This window comes from Pelobates fuscus, chromosome 4, assembly GCF_036172605.1.
Source record: "Pelobates fuscus isolate aPelFus1 chromosome 4, aPelFus1.pri, whole genome shotgun sequence".
In the NCBI taxonomy this organism is placed as follows: Eukaryota; Metazoa; Chordata; class Amphibia; order Anura; family Pelobatidae; genus Pelobates; species Pelobates fuscus.
Window position 1 is genome coordinate 4,235,661 of NC_086320.1, and position 22,839 is coordinate 4,258,499.

General features: G+C 48.9%; 2 protein-coding genes across 2 annotated transcripts in view; one reads left to right on the plus strand and one right to left on the minus strand.

Moving 5' to 3' along the window:
* Positions 1 to 3,518: 3,518 nt before the first annotated feature.
* TMEM276 (transmembrane protein 276) lies at positions 3,519 to 20,877 on the minus strand. Its single transcript, XM_063450926.1, has 3 exons — positions 20,683 to 20,877; positions 18,051 to 18,166; positions 3,519 to 4,546 (listed from the first exon to the last, which is right to left on the minus strand). The coding sequence occupies exons 2-3, from the start codon at positions 18,123 to 18,125 to the stop codon at positions 4,064 to 4,066; spliced, it is 558 nt and encodes a 185-aa protein (XP_063306996.1). The 5' UTR covers positions 18,126 to 18,166; positions 20,683 to 20,877; the 3' UTR covers positions 3,519 to 4,063.
* Positions 20,710 to 22,839, plus strand: part of LOC134608248 (flap endonuclease 1-like) — a 268,100-nt gene continuing 265,970 nt past the window's right edge. Inside the window, exon 1 of the mRNA XM_063450916.1 lies at positions 20,710 to 20,883. Within this exon, the coding sequence (XP_063306986.1) occupies positions 20,802 to 20,883 (82 nt within the window). The 5' untranslated portion in view covers positions 20,710 to 20,801. The remainder of the gene's footprint in view (positions 20,884 to 22,839) is intronic.

Sequence of the window (22,839 nt, forward strand, 5' to 3'; positions counted from 1 at the left end):
CTTTTTGTCAAAAGGGTAAATGCGAGAAATTCTCCCCTGATTGGGAAGTTTCCTTTCTGTCTTGGACCATTCTTCCATAATGATGCCCTTAATCGCCTCATGAACCGGGAAAGTAACCCTCTTTTTTCTGAGGTCAGAAAAGTATCGACTGGATGTAGAAGGCTCTTCTCTTGAAGGTTCCTTCATGCTCAGAGACTTGCGGACCCTGGAAATTAAGTGATCCACTTCGGTTGGGTCCAAAGTGTCAGGAGCGTGCTGTTTTTCCTCATCCGAGGAAGATGACCTCTCCCTGTATGTCTCCTCCATAGACACATCCGAAGAGTCATATTGGGAGTAGTCTGGAGGGTCTGGATATCTAGGTCTTTTGTGGGCTCTGCCAGCCTCTCTAATGTCTTGGGATACAGCATTCTGAATAATTTGCATCAAATCCGGGGTGGATGATGCAGGACATCCTGCGGCCTGTAGGCAATCTGAGCATAGGCGCTTCCTCTCCAGGGCCCTCTTGTCACATGCCTCGCATAGGGACCTTGCGGGAGACTTTCCTTTGGATGTTCCAGTTGTCTTTTTCCCCTTAGTACTACTACAATAAGGGAAAAATATTAGCCAGCACTCTCTTGTTTAGAAAAAATTAAAGAAAAAATGTATAGGAAATGGCTTACCCCTGAGATTTAGATAGTGACCTTTTACTTTGAACCGATGAGTATGAATCCATGATTTCAGATGAATTCATCTATAAAAATTAAGCCCATAAAATACTATAAGGCTTAAATTTAAGGTTCAAAAAACATCAACTGAATAAAAAAAAAAAACCAGACCAACTGTGCCGTTAAAAGACTTACCTTCACTCTGCACCAAAAAACTGGGTGAAGACCGCACTGTACCGCTTCAAATGATCAAATACATTTTTCTGTATTGGCCCTTCAAAAAGGGCGCCCAAACTACTGAATGACGTCATCGGAACCGCGACGTACCGCGCATGCGCACCCGGCACTTCCGCGCATGCGCGAAAACGGCATGCCGTGAACGTACTGTTCGCGCATGCGCAATGGCGAAACCCGGACGCCAAGCCAGCAATGAGACCCCAGGTCTCCCAACCTCAGCAGACTGCCAGAAATGTGGCGAAAATGCTGCGAATAGGGACAGGGGGAACCCTAGATCATCAGGGAAGCCCTGTACTCCCCCAGAAGGGAGACAAACACATTTCAGAGAACTGCTGAAACAAGAGGTGGAATGCCTCCAAATCAGAGAGGAAGGATTAACCAGGAAATATGCCTTGCCCATACCTGCTACCCCTAGGGTCACTGCAGTCAGTACGGTAGTGGCTCCTTATGCTTGCTACCCCTAGGGTCACTGCAAGCTTCCCCCGGTCACTGGGGGGGGGGGTTCTCCAGGGAGACACCTTTGCACAGGGCCGTATACTGGAGCTGCCCAAGGAAGAGAGGCTTAACTCCCCTGGGGCCAAGGGTAAAGACCCTTAAAGTAAGCCATAAAAAAAAAAAAAAAAATTGTTCTCAGTCTGAAAAGTCCTAGAGATAGGACAGGAACAAAAAGACTGAGGGCAGGAGGGGTACTTATACCCTTGTTTTAATTAGTTCCTGTCTAACTAGGGATGGGGAGGAGCTACCCATTGTTGTGCTGCCATGGATATGGCCAGGAAATATATATATATATATACTGTTGGATATATTACCCGCCATACGAACGACATATCTATTGTATATTCTTAATACATTTGTAATATTTGCTCTGATTGTATATAGTTGGTTAGACTTTTGTTTGTGGGGTTTACGTTGGTTATAGGAAGCAGCGATTGACAGAGTTACTCAGTCCGTCACACCAGCGATATTGGGGTACTGTGACGTAATTAGTGCGGGACCCACCGATATTGGGGTACTGTGACGTAAATAGTGCGGGACCCACCGATGTTGGGGTACTGTGATGTAATTAGTGCGGGACCCACCGATACTGGGGTACTGTGACGTAATTAGTGCGGGACCCACCGATATTGGGGTACTGTGACGTAGTTAGTGTAAGATCCACCGATATTGGGTGTAGCAGACGGCATTAGGGCTGTCCTGAAAGACTGTGGTGAAATTGTGATTTGTGTGTTCTTTTTCCCATTGCTATGGTTAACTTATATGTATTATTCGTATGTTAATCGGTATTTTCCATCCGTACTCTATACGAATAGAAACTACCGAACTAATGGACCACCCCAGAGAGAAGTGTGTCGCCTATTAAGCGCTCACACTTCTCTAACCGCAAGTTAATAGGTACTTTGTGGAGGTATCTGGGTGGCCGCCGTTCGGTATACGAACACGTGGCGGCGGCCATCTTACGCACTAAAATCTCAGCGGCGTTTGGTCGTCGAGTGTCTGGAACTCAAATCGGACACTCGATTACCCGAACACCGCTGAGACCTCCAGAGCTCCATAACTCCCGAACGGGAAGGTTAATCAAACCCCCGTTCGGTAGTTTTAAAGTACCGAACGAGGGGATTCGTATGAAGGGAAAGTTAATCGTGGATGGCAGTATTTTCTATGTATTTTACCTCCCGAACGAAGACCAACCGCAGGGCCAAAATGCATGGAACCCTTTTCGGATACCACCTCGTGTGCGGTCGGTCAAATTACACCCTCCACCTAACTCCCGAACCCCTGGTCCGATCTGGGTGAATTTTGGATATGTTGGTCACCCAGATCAGGGCTACCAGGGGGTACCACTTAGATAACTGTACCAGGCTGTTTTGGGGTACATCCAGAATCGGGGTAAAAGTGTATAAGTTATAAGTGGATTATGTGTCACACTGAGGGGAGGAGAGGTGTGGGAGGTAACTACTGTACTATTGGCTAATGTACTAATTACTGTAAATCCCTCCCTTGCAAGGGAGAACCCTTTATAAGCAAGCTGTGTAATTAAAGGTTTCAGTTCTGCTCCTGATACTGTGCGTCGTCCAGTTATTGGGAAAGGTGATGGGATATCTGTGGATTATATTGCTGATCGTGCTATTTACCCTATTGGATTTGTATTTGTTCCTGCATCCTCTGGATATATTGGTGGAGTTCAGCTGTGGGAAATCAGCTCTCCGCTACATTGGGGTACTGTGACGTAGTTAGTGCGGGACCCACTGATATTGGTGTACTGTGACGTAATTAGTGTAGGACCCACCGATATTGAGGTACTGTGACGTAGTTAGTGTAGGACCAACCGATACTGAGGTACTGTGACGTAGTTAGTGTAGGACCCACCAATATTGGGGTACTGTGACGTAGTTAGTGTAGGACCCACCGATATTGAGGTACTGTGACGTAGTGGTGGGATTAACACAATATGGCTGTATGGTGGAACTGAATGAGTGATTTTAAGTAGCCTTGTAAAATGTAAACTGTATTTTGTTCTTGTGTGTGCACTTTTCCTTTCTGTATCGATTTTGGGCTTTATAGTAGCCCACTATTGATAAATGCATGTTCAGGGTGTGCCCCCAATTCCGATTTAGACTGTAAGACTGTCACACTTGCTTTTTCTACAGCAGGAATGATAGGAATTTATTGGCAATGACATGAATATGTAACAGGTACAGATAGGGGACATCCGTATTGCTATAAAACAAAGGTAATGGACCATAGCCTGTTTTGTCTGATGCTTTTCCATGTGCTCCTGCCTATATACACACTTTGTGTAACCTATTGCAAGCTGAGCATCTGTCTGTCAAACCGTCTGCTGCTGAGGCTCTATGGAGAATAAAAGAGAATGAAACAAGACAGACTGTCATCTTTAGGATCGCGATTCAGCGTTAGCTGCGGCTGGGTGCCATGACGGGAGTGACCCCTCCACAGCTTCAAATTGGATTTTTTTTGCCGTCATTTGGAAAAGATGTGTTTAATGCTTGAACTCGATGGACTGGAGTCTTTTTTAAACCGAGATTACATGTACATGCAATTAGAAAATTACTTGAACTCTCTGTAGTAATTCATGACCATCCCATTATCACAGTTATAACTCGAAAAGCCGGGGTGACGATACAGAACGTTCAGCCTCTGAATACAGACTTTGGGTTTGCAGTTCACACGTAGTCCCACTGCTGGCTTCTGAGTGCAAGGTCAAATGCCAGGAAGGCAGCAGTTAGCCCATAGTTTGATGCCACTTCCTTATGGAAAATAGTGATTCTCTCTGCTTTAAATAGAGCCACAGTGCCCAGGGCTATGCTGCCCAATACTCCATGCCAGTTCCCTGTAAAGATGGACAGAACCAAGATGCTGAGTGAGGCTGCGGCCATGATGCAAATGGATACCATAAATCTGCCTTCCTGATTCAAGCTGTCCAACGCAGCTGCACCCAGAATCCCGGCACTCAGGAGCATGTTGGCAGTGGACTGGTCCCCACTCAGCCAGAAGAAGGCAAAGGCCAGCAGGGGGACACTAGTGACAATCGCGGACCATGTACTCAAGTTTCGAAAACCATCTTCTGCTGTGAGCGAGGAGACACACAGCAAGTAAGCAGAGCCCACACCATGGATCAGGAACCCGGCCGCAGCCGCTCGGTGCACCTGGAAAGTAATCCAACAGAACAATGTTACCCTGTATAACAGCATGTCCATTACCCTGTATAACTACATGTCCATAACAATGTATAACATGTCCATTACCCTGTATAACTGCATGTCCATTACCCTGTATACATAGGCGTGCGCAGCCTATTGTATAAGGGTGTGCACCCTAAAGCACAAACACACACGCCGCGTATATAATATATATACACATACATATACACACACATATATACTGGTGTGTGTGTGTGAGGGCACGGTGTGTGTGTGCGCGCAGGCGCTGTGTGTGTAAGGGTGCTGTTTGTGTGTGGGTGATGTTAGTGTGTGTGTGTGTGTTTATATATATGTAAGGGTGCTGTGTGTGTGTGTGTGTGCTTCTAGTGTGTGAGGGTGATGTATGTGTGTGTGTGCTGTTTGTGTGTATTGTGAGGGGGTGGGGGGGCTGCTTAGTTAATATCCCCCCTCCCTTGTTACCTTATGTAGGGAGGAGGACCATGCTGCTGACATCCCTGGTGGTCCAGTGGTGAGTGAAGTGAACTCTAGCCCCGCAGGGTAACCACGGCAACGCTCTAACCTCGCGAGAGGAACCCGGCAGAGCTGCTGGCAAGAGCTCCCCGGGTCCTCTCCTACCTCACCGGCCCACGGAGGGAGGCAGATAGCGCGTGCCGCGGGGATTAGGGTGTGCCGAGGCACACCCCGTGCGCACGCCTATGCCTGTATAACAGCATGTCCATTACCCTGTATAACTACATGTCCATTACCCAGTATAACTACATGTCCATTACCCTGTATAACACCAAGTCGATTACCATATATAACAATATGCATGAACTAGGCGAACAATCGCTACCTAGGAGCCAGAGGATGAATTCGGAATATCATTCGGTTTTGGACTACCAAAATTGACCAATCCCTACCACTTTTCTTATGGAACTATTTTGGGCAGAAGCGGTCGGTCAAAAGTTTATTTCAATGGAAAATCCATACCACCAAACCAATATGAGTGATTTTTGGATTATGATGGTCACACAGATCAAGGCTATCCGGGGATGTGACTCTTGAGTGGGTTCCTGACTCAATTATCTCTCAGACACAGGGGAGGAGTTTACTGTGTGTATAAATGGTGAGTGCTTGCCTGCATTAAACAGATCTACTCCCAGCATTAAGTCACGGCTAATCTCTGTAGGAGAGCTTTGACCACTGGAAGCTGGATCCAGGACGGGAAGCAAAGCAGAGACCCTAGCCAAGCTGCGGTGGCTAAGGGCTGAAGTGTTGATGGTGTTCCGACGATAGCTAAGAAGCGTATTTGGCGGAGGTGCCCAGTGAGGGTACCAGGCGGCCCGCCACACCATGTATAACTGCACGTCCATTTCCCTGCATAACTGCACGTCCATTTCCCTGCATAACTGCACGTCCATTTCCCTGCATAACTGCACGTCCATTTCCCTGCATAACTGCACGTCCATTTCCCTGCATAACTGCACGTCCATTTCCCTGCATAACTGCACGTCCATTTCCCTGCATAACTGCACGTCCATTTCCCTGCATAACTGCACGTCCATTTCCCTGCATAACTGCACGTCCATTTCCCTGCATAACTGCACGTCCATTTCCCTGCATAACTGCACGTCCATTTCCCTGCATAACTGCACGTCCATTTCCCTGCATAACTGCACGTCCATTTCCCTGCATAACTGCACGTCCATTTCCCTGCATAACTGCACGTCCATTACCCTGTGTGACCGAGAACCTCAGCCAATCGATGCTCCTTGTGCTTGCCGAGGACTCCAAACACTCCACCAGACACCTTCCAGCGATGCAGCTGCGCCGGGGTCTAGCCGTCCTCCACCCACACTGGACCCAAGACCAGGATCCAGCTTCCAGTGGGTAGACCTCTCCTACTCCAGAAAGCATAGCAGGAACAAGCTCTTACAAGAGCTTATACTCAGCGGAGTATTGTGATTATAGCAATCCCCAAGAGTGTAGTTATCCCATCCCCCAAACATGAGCCAAGGCTTCAAGAAGGAGTCAAGCAGGTCTGTTTAATGGAAGCCAGCACTCACAATTTATACAATTCCTCAGGCCAGAGGCACACCCCCTTGGACCTGATGGTACACAGGCACACAAGGGACATAAACCAATCAAAACAATACAGCAATGTACGACACTCCCACATACGGCACACAAGTACTCCCCTCTGCCTGAGATATAATTAAAGCAGCTAATACAATAACCTAATTATCCACAGGCAGAAAAACACACATTTCCCCCTAAAGTCTAGTAAACACCCCAAAACATAACATATCCCCATAAATCAAAAAGTTTTATGGAAGTCACATTTGACCGACCGCAAGCATGGCTTTCATGCCCAAAACAGTTCCACAGATCTAGGCTGTGCGGCCGGTCTATCTCCTCCTCTATCCTGGAGATTATTGGCTTAAGTGGCTGTGGTAACTTAATTATCTCCAGTAACAGGAAATATCTCTAAGTCAAAAACTGTTACAAAAACCACATAAAAATACATAACTCTTATAATACAATGTTTAACCTATATGTCCAACATGTCCCCAGATAGCTTGGATCTGAGCGCTCAATATGTCCAATGTTAAAAGTTAAAAGCATTCCGACTGAGTACCTCCTCCAATTGATGCTCCTAGTGCTCGCTGAGGGCTCCAAGCACACTAACCGACACCATCAGCACTGCAGTCCCCCCCCTTCCAGCGATGCAGCTGCGCCGGGGTCTCGCCGACTCCACCCACCCTGCCCAAGGCCAGGATTCAGCTTCCAGTGGGTGAACCTCTCTTTCCCCAGAGAGCGTAACAGGAACAGAACAGCTCTTACAAGAGCTCAAAGATTATAGCAAGAGAGTATGACGAGCATAGCAATCTTTTGTAGCAGATTCCCCCAACAGGACTCAGATTGAGGGTGAAGAAGAACTGCAGCTTTTAATCAAACACTCTGCTTTTATGCACATTTTACACACATAGTACTGCCCACAGGGTTTTGCAGAACAACCAATCAATACGTACAATACACTCAGACACTCCCAGCAATTACACACAAAATCCTCCCCTCTGCCTGTGACGTAATTACTGAACACAATGGGTTAAAGTAATTATCACATGCAGAGAAATACAGTTTTTACAAAATATGAATAACTTCCAAAATATACATGCCATTCACATAAAACATACATTTTAAGAATCAGCATACTTGCAATATAAACATACTCAAAAATAGGACATTTTCATGCCCAAAACAGTTCTATGGATTTGGTCTGTGTGGTCGGTCAAATAACTGAAAAAAATTACTAAGTCCCATTCGAACGTGCGTTCGAATCTTCGAACGGGACTTAGTCTCCAGCCGCAGTGTCGAAGTGGATGGGGAAGGTACAGGTCAGCGGTGTTCGCTCAAATGTGTAGCCGATTTCAGTTCCATGAATTTGGCTACACACACCGCTGACCGTGTTCGGCTGAAAAAAAGATGGCAACGGTCGGCAATTGACCTACAGCAGGCTCCCAGCCTGGGAGGTAAATTGCCTGCACGCTTCCACTTCTGGTTGGTCCGCCTGTGTGGTACTTGGTTCAGTAAGCCCCATTTACTGAACCAAGTGGAAAAAGGGCACAAACAAAGTATTTTAGGGGACAGGGGACACAGTCTTAAAGGGGCATTGTTCCCAAAAGTCACAGAATGTCCCCAGATGGTTCTTAAAGGGCCAGCAGCAGCACAATAAAAATCCATTATGCCCAAATACTGTATTTAAAGGGCCAACCCTCCCAGGGACCATAATCACATGGCAAGAGGCTGGCAAGTAGTCCTCTCCAGGCACAAGTGGCGATGTTAATTTCGCCACAGTGCCCTATAGTACAAATAAGGGTGTGGTCAGAAAATAGCAAGCTCTGATGGGAGATTGAGGAGTGACAAAGCAGCCAGTTTCAACTGGTCTGGCAGTGTCCCTGGGACAACGCCGTGCTGGAGAAACAATAGGACAGGAAAAAGGGGGAGGGGAAGAGGCACGTTTTAAAATCCAATATGCCCAAATAATGCTTTTAAACGGCAATACATCCCAGGGGCCATAGTCACAGGGCAAGAGGCTGGCAAGCAGGCTTCTCCAAGTACAAGTGGCGAGGTTACTTTCGTCACACCCTGTATTACAACATGTCCATTACCATGTATAACTGTATGTCCATTATCCTGTAATAATGGACACAATAACCAAACAAGGGAAGCACCCACTAAGAAGGCACAAGAAGTTACTGCACCACGAACGGAGTGGGCGCCAAAACAAGGGTCGTCAGAGGCAGTAGCCAAGGTGGTGGATGCGATCCATCTCGCCAACGTGGTTTAATGCGATCGGGCGAAGTGTTATAGCGTATGAAATAAGAAGCTGTCCTGATAGCAAAGCTAGGAGAGGAGCGGTACGTTCAATGTAACTCATTAAAGCTTCAACGCAGAGATGAGGGATCTCTGGAAAAAAGGAGTAAAATACCGACGAGGAATCTGTCTTGGTCCGATGTGTGCTAAAGAAAGACACGCCGTCTAGAGCAAATGAGGGATGAGGAAATGATGGTAGTAGAAAAAGGTACTCGCTGGGCAGTTCCAGCAGATCCGAGAATCACGCTTGGTTCATCCACATGGGAGTGATGAGAAGTAGGGAGATCTTCTATATGCAGATTCAGTGGAGGTCCCTCGCCAGCATCGAAAAAGGTGGGAATTCATATCCTTCGCAGTCTGGCTCTGGAAGCCAACTGAAGCACCTCTAAATTTGGCAGTTGGTCTGGAAGGCTAAGAGATCCATCCAAAGAGGGCCTCTGACCGTCCTTAAGACCGAAGTGTCCAGTTCCCAGTTGCTGTCGTCTTTCCAATGTTTTGAGAACAAGTTCACAGTGAGATTATTGATCCCGGGAATGTATTCTGCTCGGAGTGATACCGGAGAAACTGACGGAAGCCAAGCACAGAGAAGTGGACACAGGTTTCTTCAGGAAGGAAGAGATTCTTTATTCGATTCACCGACCGGGGCTCAGAGGGACTAATGTCACCAAAATACAACAAGATCTGAGCCCAGAACTGACTGTGTAAATGCATGATATAGACATATAGCTCCTCCTATAGTTAACTCTACCCACATATACTCTTTACCCAATCAGCTGAACAAAGCCTAACTTCCCTTACCTGTTAGACCACATGGCTCACCCAGAACAATGGAGGAGGGGAAGTGTTTTCAGTTTCTACATTCCTGCACTTGCTCAATACAGTGTTGATTGTATATTAGCTACGTGTAACTGACTAACTGATACACCAACATTTATACATATGCCACATGGCAATCTTGTCCTAGTAAATTTATTTTTACTGAGATTCCACCACAGGAGCATAATGTTGTGGGGAAGGCAGTTGCGGAGAAGTCAGAATCGGTAGATGTCCTTTGCCACTTCCGTTGCAAGCCGCGATCGTGCACCTCCCAGATGGTTCATGTATTGCACAGCAGAGATATGGTCCATGCGAAGCAGGAGGCAGCAGTTGGATAGACAAAGGATCCTACTATCAACTCTAGGCAATTTATGTGTAGATTATTTTCCTCTCCTGCCCGGGGACCTCCCGTGGAAGTGTGGACGCAGTGTGCTCCCTAGCCCCACAGGCTGGCGTTTGACTCTGCAAAGAAGTCTGGCGTGTGGCCAAAAATTGCTCTGCAATTCCAGGCCTGCATGTGGAGCAGCCACCAGCGTAGTACGGTATGAATCTCCGGTAATACTGGTACCCAGTGATCATATGATTGGCCCTGCAGCAAATAGCGTGGCTTCAGTCATTGCAAATCCCGGTAATAAAGAGGCCCTGGGAAAGGACAAGGAGAGGAGTGGACAAGGAGAGGAGTCCCACTACTCGTGCGAGAAGCCTCAGGAGGTATGGCGTCTTTGCAGAGGATTCGCCTTATTTCCTTGCGAATGGCTGAAATCTTCGTCTAATGAAGGTGGAGGATGCACCTTATGGAGTCTCTCTCGAATTCACTGGTTTGGCAGTGTCCCTGGGACCACATCCTGCTGGAGAACAATGGATCCGGGGGAGGGGAAGAGGAAGTGTCCAAAAAGTTTCAGTATTTCTCATACCCTGTTAAAAGGCCAGCACAGTACAATAAAGTACAATATGTTCAAATGCAGTTCTTTAAAGGGTCAGTAAGGTCATACATAATCCATTATGCCCAAATATTGTACTTGAAGGGCCATATCTCCCAGGGACCATAATCACAGGGCAGGAGGCGAGCAAGCAGTCCCCTCCAGGAAACTGGGGCAGACTCTGGTGCAGGGTCCAGTCCGCTACATTTCTCCCCTTTCCCATTAAGACTATCCAGACTCCAGACCTCCAGTCGGTCTGGGGCTCTGATAGTCGGCCGGCCTTTCTCACAGGGTGTAGTTGTCCATATGGCCCCCTGCCACTTGTGCCCAGTTGTAGGTCCATGGCTTGGGGAAAAAGTAACCAGGGTGTCTTCTCCCCTGGTTGAACAAAACTGTTGCTGGGAAAAAAGGGTAACAGGCTCCTCTCTCTGCGACACCTTCTCTTGTTGCAGGGGACCACAGACTGCCTCTCCTGCCAATATATTGTCCTGTTGTTGTGGACTAGGACAGACTGTCCATATCCCCAGTGGTGTAGGTGCAGAGACTACGGTCCCATCTGCACGGTTGTGGGGCTTACTGTCTCCCCTTGGTGTGCTAAGCTGCCGCTGGGGGGAGGGGGTGACAAACTCCTATCCCTTACACACTTTCAGCCGCTGGGGAGAGGGGGTAACAGGCTCCTCTCCCTGGACCGTAAACTGCCGCTGGGGAGAGGGGGTAATAGGCTCCTCTCCCTGCGACACCCTCTCTTGTGGTAGGGGAAGAACGACTGTGACAAACTCCCCTCCCTTACACACCTTCAGCCGCTGGGGAGAGGGGGTAACAGGCTCCTCTCCCTGAACCGTAGACTGCCGCTGGGGAGCAAGGACGGCACCTTCAGCTCCCTGTAACGCACACTGCCGCTGGGGATCTGGGCCGACTGCCCAGCATCCCTGCAGGGCCGGTAGAGAGATCTCGGTGCCATCTCCACCTGCCATCTGTGGGTCTCTCCAGGACCAGTCTATGAGGTCCCCCACTTCTGCAGCTGGTAGTGAAGCAGGGGGTACTTCGGCTACGTTTTCCCAGCTGTAGGCTAGCAGGTCTGGGTCTGTCACCCAGTTTTCCCGTTCTGCGTCCATGCTCTGTGACTGACATGAGTTTAGTAGTTCCACTGTAACGGACCGTTTCAGCATATGAGGGGTTAAAATCCGTTTAGGCGATAATCCCCTTTTCTCAGATAGGCACAGCTACTGCAGAACATCAAAACTCACGAATTGGATATAGGTGAATGCATTAAACTCCCGAACTGCATACCCGGGAATAAGATAGCACTCCAAGCTGGAACCTCACGAATAGCTGCTAGCAGATGAATAGGAAAAGCAGACATCAGCTTACACTCCTGGCAATCAGTCTCCAACAGCATACAGTGAATCCCCCCAAGAACGAGACAAGGCTCCGTGTTGAAGGTCAAGCAGTGGTCTGAGGTGCTGGGCACCCAGCCTGGTTTTTATTACATGAGTACACATACAGGCCACACCCAGGGGGAGGCATAAAATAACCAATGACATAGATGTTACATCCCACACATCCCCTCCCCTTAGTGTGACAACATAATCCCATTATGCATACAGTTCAAAATATACTTTTACACAACTTTCATAACTTTAAAACCATACATCACATTCACATAAAAATACATATTCACAATCAATCCATTCGGGGGAACAACATACTCAAAAATTGCATGAATCAGACCAGGGGTTCAAAAGTTAGTAAAAGTATATTTTGGGCCCTGGCTTGCAGCATGGCAAAATCTGGCTCAAACAGAAGAAAAACATCCCCACAATGCATCCCGGTTTCCTCCCTTCTGCCCTGGAGATAATTGGAGAAGTAATCCAATTATCCAGGACTAGAGGCAGACTACATTAACCACATGGTTGCAAAACGACATAAAACACTTTAAAATACATAAAGTCACATTTTACACATAACACACAGACATTTTACATATCCCCAGATAGCTCAGGTCTGAGTGCACATTATTAGGTGAACGGCACTCAGACCAACCGAATACAGTTTAATCGCCATAGAGCCAAAGTCTTTAATCACACGAATAGGCTCCATGGCATAGCTATCTGGGTTACCACAGCTCACACAGGGCAAGTACCAAATGACCCCACTGTATTTAAAGGGCCAGAATGAGTGACATACACTCTGGTATGGCCGCATACTGTTTTTAAAGAGCCCAATCTCCCAGGGCCATAGTCCAAAGACAGCAGGCGGGCAGCCAGGCTTCTCCAATGCAATGTGGCGAGATTGCTCTCGTCACATCCACATAGTCCATCTCCAGCTCTCGTTCCATGGCAGCGAAACGGCGGAGATCTTCTCGGAGTCCCATAGATCTCGGGCCCTGTAACATCTCACCTCGGTAATGAAAGATAGCCCAGTACCGTGACTCTGCTGGACTGCCGAAGTCGACGTCTTCCGCTAAGGCTTTCCAGGACTAGTGTAGTTCTCCCCCTCCGGCTGGATGCCCTCTACGTCTCTGGCTGGACGGTGCACCACCACAGTGCCCGGTATGAGGCGTCCAGGCTCAGTTCCCTTTCCACAAGGTACTCAAGTTGTCTTAGCCGCTGCCCTCCGGGTTGGTCTACCAGAAGCGGCATCCGCCAGGCCATTTGTTCCTCCAACTGGTATGCAACACCAGTGAGGCGCTGCTGCCGTTGATACTGGACTTCCTCTAGGGCATCGTACCATAATTCTTTCCGGGCATTATCTCTCCATTCCAATTCACTCTCTTCCTCAGGTGTGTGTGCCCAGGGGTCCACAAACCCCATTTTCCCAAATCTTTATGTAGACAGGGACGCTGTATGAACACTAGCGTCGCCCTCACTTTGTAACTCCAAACGAACTGTGTCTCCGAGCTGCTTTACCTCGCACTAGGACACCATCCCAACGCTTGCCACCAATGTAACGGATCACCTGGCACCCCGACTGGGTACCTCTGTTAAAGGATGCTCCTAGCGTTTCCTGAGGACTCCAAGCACTCTGGCAGACACCACCGTATTGGAGAAGCATATGAATCCTCTCAAGCCTCTGAATGATGTAGACAGTTGAATAGGAACCATATGAATAGGTTTGCACTCCTAGCAGTCAAACTGGAACAGCATGCAATAAATCCTCCCCCAATAATGAGACGACACTTCACTTTGAGGGTTAAACAGGAACTCTGGACTGGCACATCCAGCCTGGCTTTTATTTCCATCTTACACATATAAGACCGCCCACAGGGGAGGTGTAAAATATCCAATAGCATCACGGGTGCAACCCACACATCCCCTCCCCTTAGTGTGACACATAATCCCATTATTCATACAGTTTAAAATATACTTTTTACACAGTATTTATAACTTCAAAACCATACATCACATTCACATAAAAATACATATCCACAATCAATCCATTCAGGGGAACAACATATTAAAAAATGGCATGGATCAGACCAGGGGTTCAAAAGTTAGTAAAGTATCTTTTAAAAACCCCTGTCAGCATGACTTTTCCTTTTCAAACCAGTTCCCACTGGTCTGGCAGTGTCCCTGGGACCACATCCTGCTGGAGAACAATGGATCCGGGGGAGGGGAAGAGAAAGTGTCCAAAAAGTTTCAGTATTTCCCATCACTGTTGTTAAAAGGCCAGCACAGTACAATAAAGTACAATATGTCCAAATGCAGTTCCTTAAAGGGTCAGTGTGAAGAAATGACTATTATCCGGTATTTCTGCATATTTCTTGCTTTTTCTGTTTATTTTCAATCGGCAGATGGGACTGCCGAACAAAGACCACCCCTGGCTCACTTAACTTCAAAGTCGGCATCACTTTCACCCTCTACGTGTGCGGTCAGCGTTCGTACTGCCGAACGCCACGTGGCAGAGAAAACCGCGGCCATCTTTTTTTTTTCGTCAAACAAAGACAGCGGGACTTGGTCGTCGAGTGTCTGGAACTAAAATCGGACACTCGACTTCCCGAACACCGATCTCAAATCATACGAACGCTGGAACTATATAGATACCGATTAGCTAGAAGAGCGCTATTCGGTACAAATGTGCACACGAATGAGGGGAACAATCGCTGCTAGGAGTCAGGGGAATCCATTCGGTACTTTTATTCGTTTTTATAGCTTTCCTCCTCTGACAGGTTGTGTACACAGATAGTGACAGCTAGCTTTCCTCCTCTGACAGGTTATGTGTACACAGATAGTGACAGCTAGCTTTCCTCCTCTGACAGGTTATGTGTACACAGATAGAGACAGCTAGCTTTCCTCCTCTGACAGGTTATGTGTACACAGATAGTGACAGCTAGCTTTCCTCCTCTGACAGGTTATGTGTACACAGATAGTGACAGCTAGCTTTCCTCCTCTGACAGGTTATGTGTACACAGATAGTGACAGCTAGCTTTCCTCCTCTGACAGGTTATGTGTACACAGATAGTGATAGCTAGCTTTCCTCCTCTGACAGGTTATGTGTACACAGATAGTGACAGCTAGCTTTCCTCCTCTGACAGGTTATGTGTACACAGATAGTGACAGCTAGCTTTCCTCCTCTGACAGGTTATGTGTACACAGATAGAGACAGCTAGCTTTCCTCCTCTGACAGGTTATGTGTACACAGATAGTGATAGCTAGCTTTCCTCCTCTGACAGGTTATGTGTACACAGATAGTGACAGCTAGCTTTCCTCCTCTGACAGGTTATGTGTACACAGATAGAGACAGCTAGCTTTCCTCCTCTGACAGGTTATGTGTACACAGATAGTGACAGCTAGCTTTCCTCCTCTGACAGGTTATGTGTACACAGATAGTGACAGCTAGCTTTCCTCCACTGACAGGTTATGTGTACACAGATAGTGACAGCTAGCTTTCCTCCTCTGACAGGTTGTGTACACAGATAGTGACAGCTAGCTTTCCTCCTCTGACAGGTTATGTGTACACAGATAGTGATAGCTAGCTTTCCTCCTCTGACAGGTTATGTGTACACAGATAGTGATAGCTAGCTTTCCTCCTCTGACAGGTTATGTGTACACAGATAGTGATAGCTAGCTTTCCTCCTCTGACAGGTTATGTGTACACAGATAGTGACAGCTAGCTTTCCTCCTCTGACAGGTTATGTGTACACAGATAGTGACAGCTAGCTTTCCTCCTCTGACAGGTTATGTGTACACAGATAGTGATAGCTAGCTTTCCTCCTCTGACAGGTTATGTGTACACAGATAGTGACAGCTAGCTTTCCTCCTCTGACAGGTTATGTGTACACAGATAGTGATAGCTAGCTTTCCTCCTCTGACAGGTTATGTGTACACAGATAGTGATAGCTAGCTTTCCTCCTCTGACAGGTTATGTGTACACAGATAGTGATAGCTAGCTTTCCTCCTCTGACAGGTTATGTGTACACGGATAGTGACAGCTAGCTTTCCTCCTCTGACGGGTTATGTGTACACAGATAGTGACAGCTAGCTTTCCTCCTCTGACAGGTTATGTGTACACAGATAGTGACAGCTAGCTTTCCTCCTCTGACAGGTTATGTGTACACAGATAGTGATAGCTAGCTTTCCTCCTCTGACAGGTTATGTGTACACAGATAGTGACAGCTAGCTTTCCTCCTCTGACAGGTTATGTGTACACAGATAGTGATAGCTAGCTTTCCTCCTCTGACAGGTTATGTGTACACAGATAGTGATAGCTAGCTTTCCTCCTCTGACAGGTTATGTGTACACAGATAGAGACAGCTAGCTTTCCTCCTCTGACAGGTTATGTGTACACAGATAGTGATAGCTAGCTTTCCTCCTCTGACAGGTTATGTGTACACGGATAGTGACAGCTAGCTTTCCTCCTCTGACAGGTTATGTGTACACAGATAGTGATAGCTAGCTTTCCTCCTCTGACAGGTTATGTGTACACAGATAGTGATAGCTAGCTTTCCTCCTCTGACAGGTTATGTGTACACAGATAGAGACAGCTAGCTTTCCTCCTCTGACAGGTTATGTGTACACAGATAGTGACAGCTAGCTTTCCTCCTCTGACAGGTTATGTGTACACAGATAGTGATAGCTAGCTTTCCTCCTCTGACAGGTTATGTGTACACAGATAGTGATAGCTAGCTTTCCTCCTCTGACAGGTTATGTGTACACAGATAGTGATAGCTAGCTTTCCTCCTCTGACGGGTTATGTGTACACAGATAGTGACAGCTAGCTTTCCTCCTCTGACAGGTTATGTGTACACAGATAGTGACAGCTAGCTTTCCTCCTCTGACAGGTTATGTGTACACAGATAGTGATAGCTAGCTTTCCTCCTCTGACAGGTTATGTGTACACAGATAGAGATAGCTAGCTTTCCTCCTCTGACAGGTTATGTGTACACAGATAGTGATAGCTAGCTTTCCTCCTCTGACAGGTTATGTGTACACAGATAGTGATAGCTAGCTTTCCTCCTCTGACGGGTTATGTGTACACAGATAGTGACAGCTAGCTTTCCTCCTCTGACAGGTTATGTGTACACAGATAGTGACAGCTAGCTTTCCTCCTCTGACAGGTTATGTGTACACAGATAGTGATAGCTAGCTTTCCTCCTCTGACAGGTTATGTGTACACAGATAGTGATAGCTAGCTTTCCTCCTCTGACAGGTTATGTGTACACAGATAGTGATAGCTAGCTTTCCTCCTCTGACAGGTTATGTGTACACAGATAGTGATAGCTAGCTTTCCTCCTCTGACAGGTTATGTGTACACAGATAGAGACAGCTAGCTTTCCTCCTCTGACAGGTTATGTGTACACAGATAGTGATAGCTAGCTTTCCTCCTCTGACAGGTTATGTGTACACAGATAGAGATAGCTAGCTTTCCTCCTCTGACAGGTTATGTGTACACAGATAGTGATAGCTAGCTTTCCTCCTCTGACAGGTTATGTGTACACAGATAGTGATAGCTAGCTTTCCTCCTCTGACAGGTTATGTGTACACAGATAGTGATAGCTAGCTTTCCTCCTCTGACAGGTTATGTGTACACAGATAGTGATAGCTAGCTTTCCTCCTCTGACAGGTTATGTGTACACAGATAGTGATAGCTAGCTTTCCTCCTCTGACAGGTTATGTGTACACAGATAGTGATAGCTAGCTTTCCTCCTCTGACAGGACTGGTTGTGATAAGTATCCAGGTTCCAGCTCTCTGCTGAGCTTGCAGGTCTGCGCACGGATCCCGCTTCCTACCATGGTTTATAGGAAATGCTTGACCCCTTGTCCTGATAGAGCCAGTATCGGCCTATGAAATCCTGCTAACTCTGGATTCACGAAGATGTGGTGAAGTAACAGGTTCACTAATTGGTCAGTGGATCAATAACTGGTGATCAGTAACTATGGATTATTGGCAATTACCTGATAAGTGCGTACAGTGGAAAAGAGACACACAGCACACAGCAACACACGGGATACGATAAGATTTAAATCCATTTCTAACACGTCCAATATAGGACGGGGATCAGATCAGGTCCCTGAAAAGATTTAGAAAACCGGTAAGAATGCTTAAAAAAAATGGAGTGAAAACATAAAAAAATAATTACACACTACATGACAAAAATAACGCAGTAAAAACATCCATACAATGTCCTCAACCCATACATGGGACTTACAAACCTGAAATCTACCTCAACATAACAGTGTGCCCCCCTAAAATACCATCCTTCACTCCAACTCCAGCCATATACCTTCAATTTCCAATGCCCCTCCCTGTCAGCCCAACCACGAACCCTTTATCTCAGTGGCCCGATTCCCTGTCCCCTCCATTCCATTCCATTCCCAGTGCCCCCTGCCATGTCCTCCCCATTCCCAGTATTCCGAGCCATGTCCCCCCATTCCCAGTATTCCGAGCCATGTCCCCCCCATTCCCAGTACTCCGAGCCATGTACCCCCCATTCCCAGTACTCCGAGCCATGTACCCCCCATTCCCAGTACTCCGAGCCATGTACCCCCCATTCCCAGTACTCCCAGCCATGTCCCCCCATTGCCAGTACCGCCAGCCATGTCCCCACATTCACAGTAACCCCAGCCATATCCCCTTACTACCAGCCACGTCCCCCCATTCCCAGTACTCCCAGCCATATCCCCTTACTACCAGCCACGTCCCCCCCATTCCCAGTACTCCCAGCCATGTCCCCCCATTGCCAGTACCCCCAACCATGTCCCCTTATACCCAGCCATGTCCCCCCCATTCCCAGTACTCCCAGCCATGTCCCCCCCATTCAAGTCCCCTCCATTCCCAGTACCCCCAGCCATGTCCCCCCCCATTCCCCCAGCCATGTCCCCTTATACCCAGTAACTCCAGCCATATCCCCTTATACCCAGCCATGTCCCCCCCCATTCCCAGTACTCTGAGCCATGTCCCCCCCCATTCCCAGTACTCTGAGCCATGCCCCCCATTCCCAGTACTCTGAGCCATGCCCCCCCATGTCCTCCCAGTACCACCAACCATATTTCCTTACTCCCAGCCATGTTCCCCCATTCCCAGTACTCCCAGCCATGTCCCATTATACCACCCATTTCCCCCATTCCCAGTAACTCCAGCCATATCCCTTATACCCAGCCATGTCCCCCCATTCCCAGTACTCCCAGCCATGTCCCCTCTCCCATTCCCCCCAGCCATGTCCCCTCTCCCATTCCCCCCAGCCATGTCCCCTCTCCCATTCCCAGTACCCCCAGCCATGTCCCTCTCCCATTCCCAGTACCCCCAGCCATGTCCCTCTCCCATTCCCAGTATCCCCAGCCATGTCCCCTCTCCCATTCCCAGTATCCCCAGCCATGTCCCCTCTCCCATTCCCAGTACTCCCAGCCATGTCACCCCCATTCCCAGTCCCCCCAGCCATGTCCCCTCTCCCATTCCCATCAGCCATGTCCCTCTCCCATTCCCAGTACCCCCAGCCATGTCCCTCTCCCATTCCCAGTACCCCCAGCCATGTCCCTCTCCCATTCCCAGTATCCCCAGCCATGTCCCCTCTCCCATTCCCAGTATCCCCAGCCATGTCCCCTCTCCCATTCCCAGTACTCCCAGCCATGTCACCCCCATTCCCAGTCCCCCCAGCCATGTCCCCTCTCCCATTCCCATTCCCCCCAGCCATGTCCCTCTCCCATTCCCAGTACCCCCAGCCATGTCCCTCTCCCATTCCCAGTATCCCCAGCCATGTCCCCTCTCCCATTCCCAGTATCCCCAGCCATGTCCCCTCTCCCATTCCCAGTACCCCCAGCCATGTCCCTCTCCCATTCCCAGTATCCCCAGCCATGTCCCCTCTCCCATTCCCAGTATCCCCAGCCATGTCCCCTCTCCCATTCCCAGTACTCCCAGCCATGTCACCCCCATTCCCAGTCCCCCCAGCCATGTCCCCTCTCCCATTCCCATTCCCCCCAGCCATGTCCCTCTCCCATTCCCAGTACCCCCAGCCATGTCCCTCTCCCATTCCCAGTATCCCCAGCCATGTCCCCTCTCCCATTCCCAGTATCCCCAGCCATGTCCCCTCTCCCATTCCCAGTACTCCCAGCCATGTCACCCCCATTCTCAGTCCCCCCAGCCATGTCCCCTCTCCCATTCCCATTCCCCCCAGCCATGTCCCTCTCCCATTCCCAGTACTCCCAGCCATGTCCCTCTCCCATTCCCAGTACTCCCAGCCATGTCCCTCTCCCATTCCCAGTACCCCCAGCCATGTCCCCTCTCCCATTCCCAGTACCCCCAGCCATGTCCCCTCTCCCATTCCCAGTACTCCCAGCCATGTCCCTCTCCCATTCCCAGTACCCCCAGCCATGTCCCTCTCCCATTCCCAGTACCCCCAGCCATGTCCCCTCTCCCATTCCCAGTACTCCCAGCCATGTCCCCTCTCCCATTCCCAGTACTCCCAGCCATGTCCCTCTCCCATTCCCAGTACCCCCAGCCATGTCCCTCTCCCATTCCCAGTACCCCCAGCCATGTCACCCCCATTCCCAGTCCCAATCCTCGGTGACTTATTATTGAGTTTAAATTTACCGCCAGACAAAGGGAGCGTCGGCTTCCTCCACCCCGGGGCCTACAGCCTCAACCTCCGGGCACACAGAGCTCCAACCGGGACACACAGAGCTCCAACCGGGACACACAGAGCTCCAACAATGGGGATAAGAGGACTGACCGATCTCATCAGAGAGAGCGCTCCAGGGGGCATCAGCTCGGGCCCACCCTCCCGGTATAAAGGTACCCTCCCCCACCCCCCCCATCCCGGTATAAAGGTACCCTCCCCCCCATCCCGGTATAAAGGTACCCTCCCCCACCCCCCCCATCCCGGTATAAAGGTACCCTCCCCCCCATCCCGGTATAAAGGTACCCTCCCCCACACCCCTCCCCCCCATCCCGGTATAAAGGTACCCTCCCCCACACCCCTCCCCCCCATCCCGGTATAAAGGTACCCTCCCCCACACCCCTCCCCCCCATCCCGGTATAAAGGTACCCTCCCCCACACCCCTCCCCCCCATCCCGGTATAAAGGTACCCTCCCCCACACCCCGTATACAGGTACCCCCCCCCCACCACAGTTACCCCCCGCCGGTATAAAGGTACCCTCCCCCATCCCGGTATAAAGGTACCCTCCCCCACACCCCTCCCCCCATCCCGGTATAAAGGTACCCTCCCCCACACCCCTCCCCCCATCCCGGTATAAAGGTACCCTCCCCCACACCCCTCCCCCCCATCCCGGTATAAAGGTACCCTCCCCCACACCCCGTATACAGGTACCCCCCCCCACCACAGTTACCCCCCGCCGGTATAAAGGTACCCTCCCCCATCCCGGTATAAAGGTACCCTCCCCCACACCCCTCCCCCCATCCCGGTATAAAGGTACCCTCCCCCACACCCCTCCCCCCATCCCGGTATAAAGGTACCCTCCCCCACACCCCTCCCCCCATCCCGGTATAAAGGTACCCTCCCCCACACCCCTCCCCCCCATCCCGGTATAAAGGTACCCTCCCCCACACCCCGTATACAGGTACCCCCCCCCACCACAGTTACCCCCCGCCGGTATAAAGGTACCCTCCCCCCGGTATACAGCCAGGTACTCCCAGCCCGGTATAATTACCCCTCCCCCGGTATAATTGCCCCCTGTCCGGTATAATTGCCCCTCCGTCCGGTATAATTGCCCCTCACCCGGTATCATTGCCCCTCCCCCCGGTATCATTGCCCCTCCCCCCGGTATAATTGCCCCTCCCCCCGGTATAACTGCCCCCTGTCCGGTATAATTGCCCCCACACTATAATAATAATAATAACCAATAACCCAGGGGATAATAACCAATAACCCAGGGGATAATAACCAATAACCCAGGGGATAATAACCAATAACCCAGGGGATAATAACCAATAACCCAGGGGATAATAACCAATAACCCAGGGGATAATAACCAATAACCCAGGGGATAATAACCAATAAACCAGGGGATAATAACCAATAAACCAGGGGATAATAACCAATAACCCAGGGGATAATAACCAATAACCCAGGGGATAATAACCAATAAACCAGGGGATAATAACCAATAACACAGGGGATAATAACCAATAACCCAGGGGATAATAACCAATAACCCAGGGGATAATAACCAATAACCCAGGGGATAATAACCAATAACCCAGGGGATAATAACCAATAACCCAGGGGATAATAACCAATAACCCAGGGGATAATAACCAATAACCCAGGGGATAATAACCAATAACCCAGGGGATAATAACCAATAAACCTGGGGATAATAACCAATAACCCAGGGGATAATAACCAATAACCCAGGGGATAATAACCAATAACCCAGGGGATAATAACCAATAACCCAGGGGATAATAACCAATAACCCAGGGGATAATAACCAATAACCCAGGGGATAATAACCAATAACCCAGGGGATAATAACCAATAACCCAGGGGATAATAACCAATAACCCAGGGGATAATAACCAATAACCCAGGGGATAATAACCAATAACCCAGGGGATAATAAACCAATAACCCAGGGGATAATAACCAATAACCCAGGGGATAATAACCAATAAACCAGGGGATAATAACCAATAACCCAGGGGATAATAACCAATAACCCAGGGGATAATAACCAATAACCCAGGGAATAATAACCAATAACCCAGGGGATAATAACCAATAACCC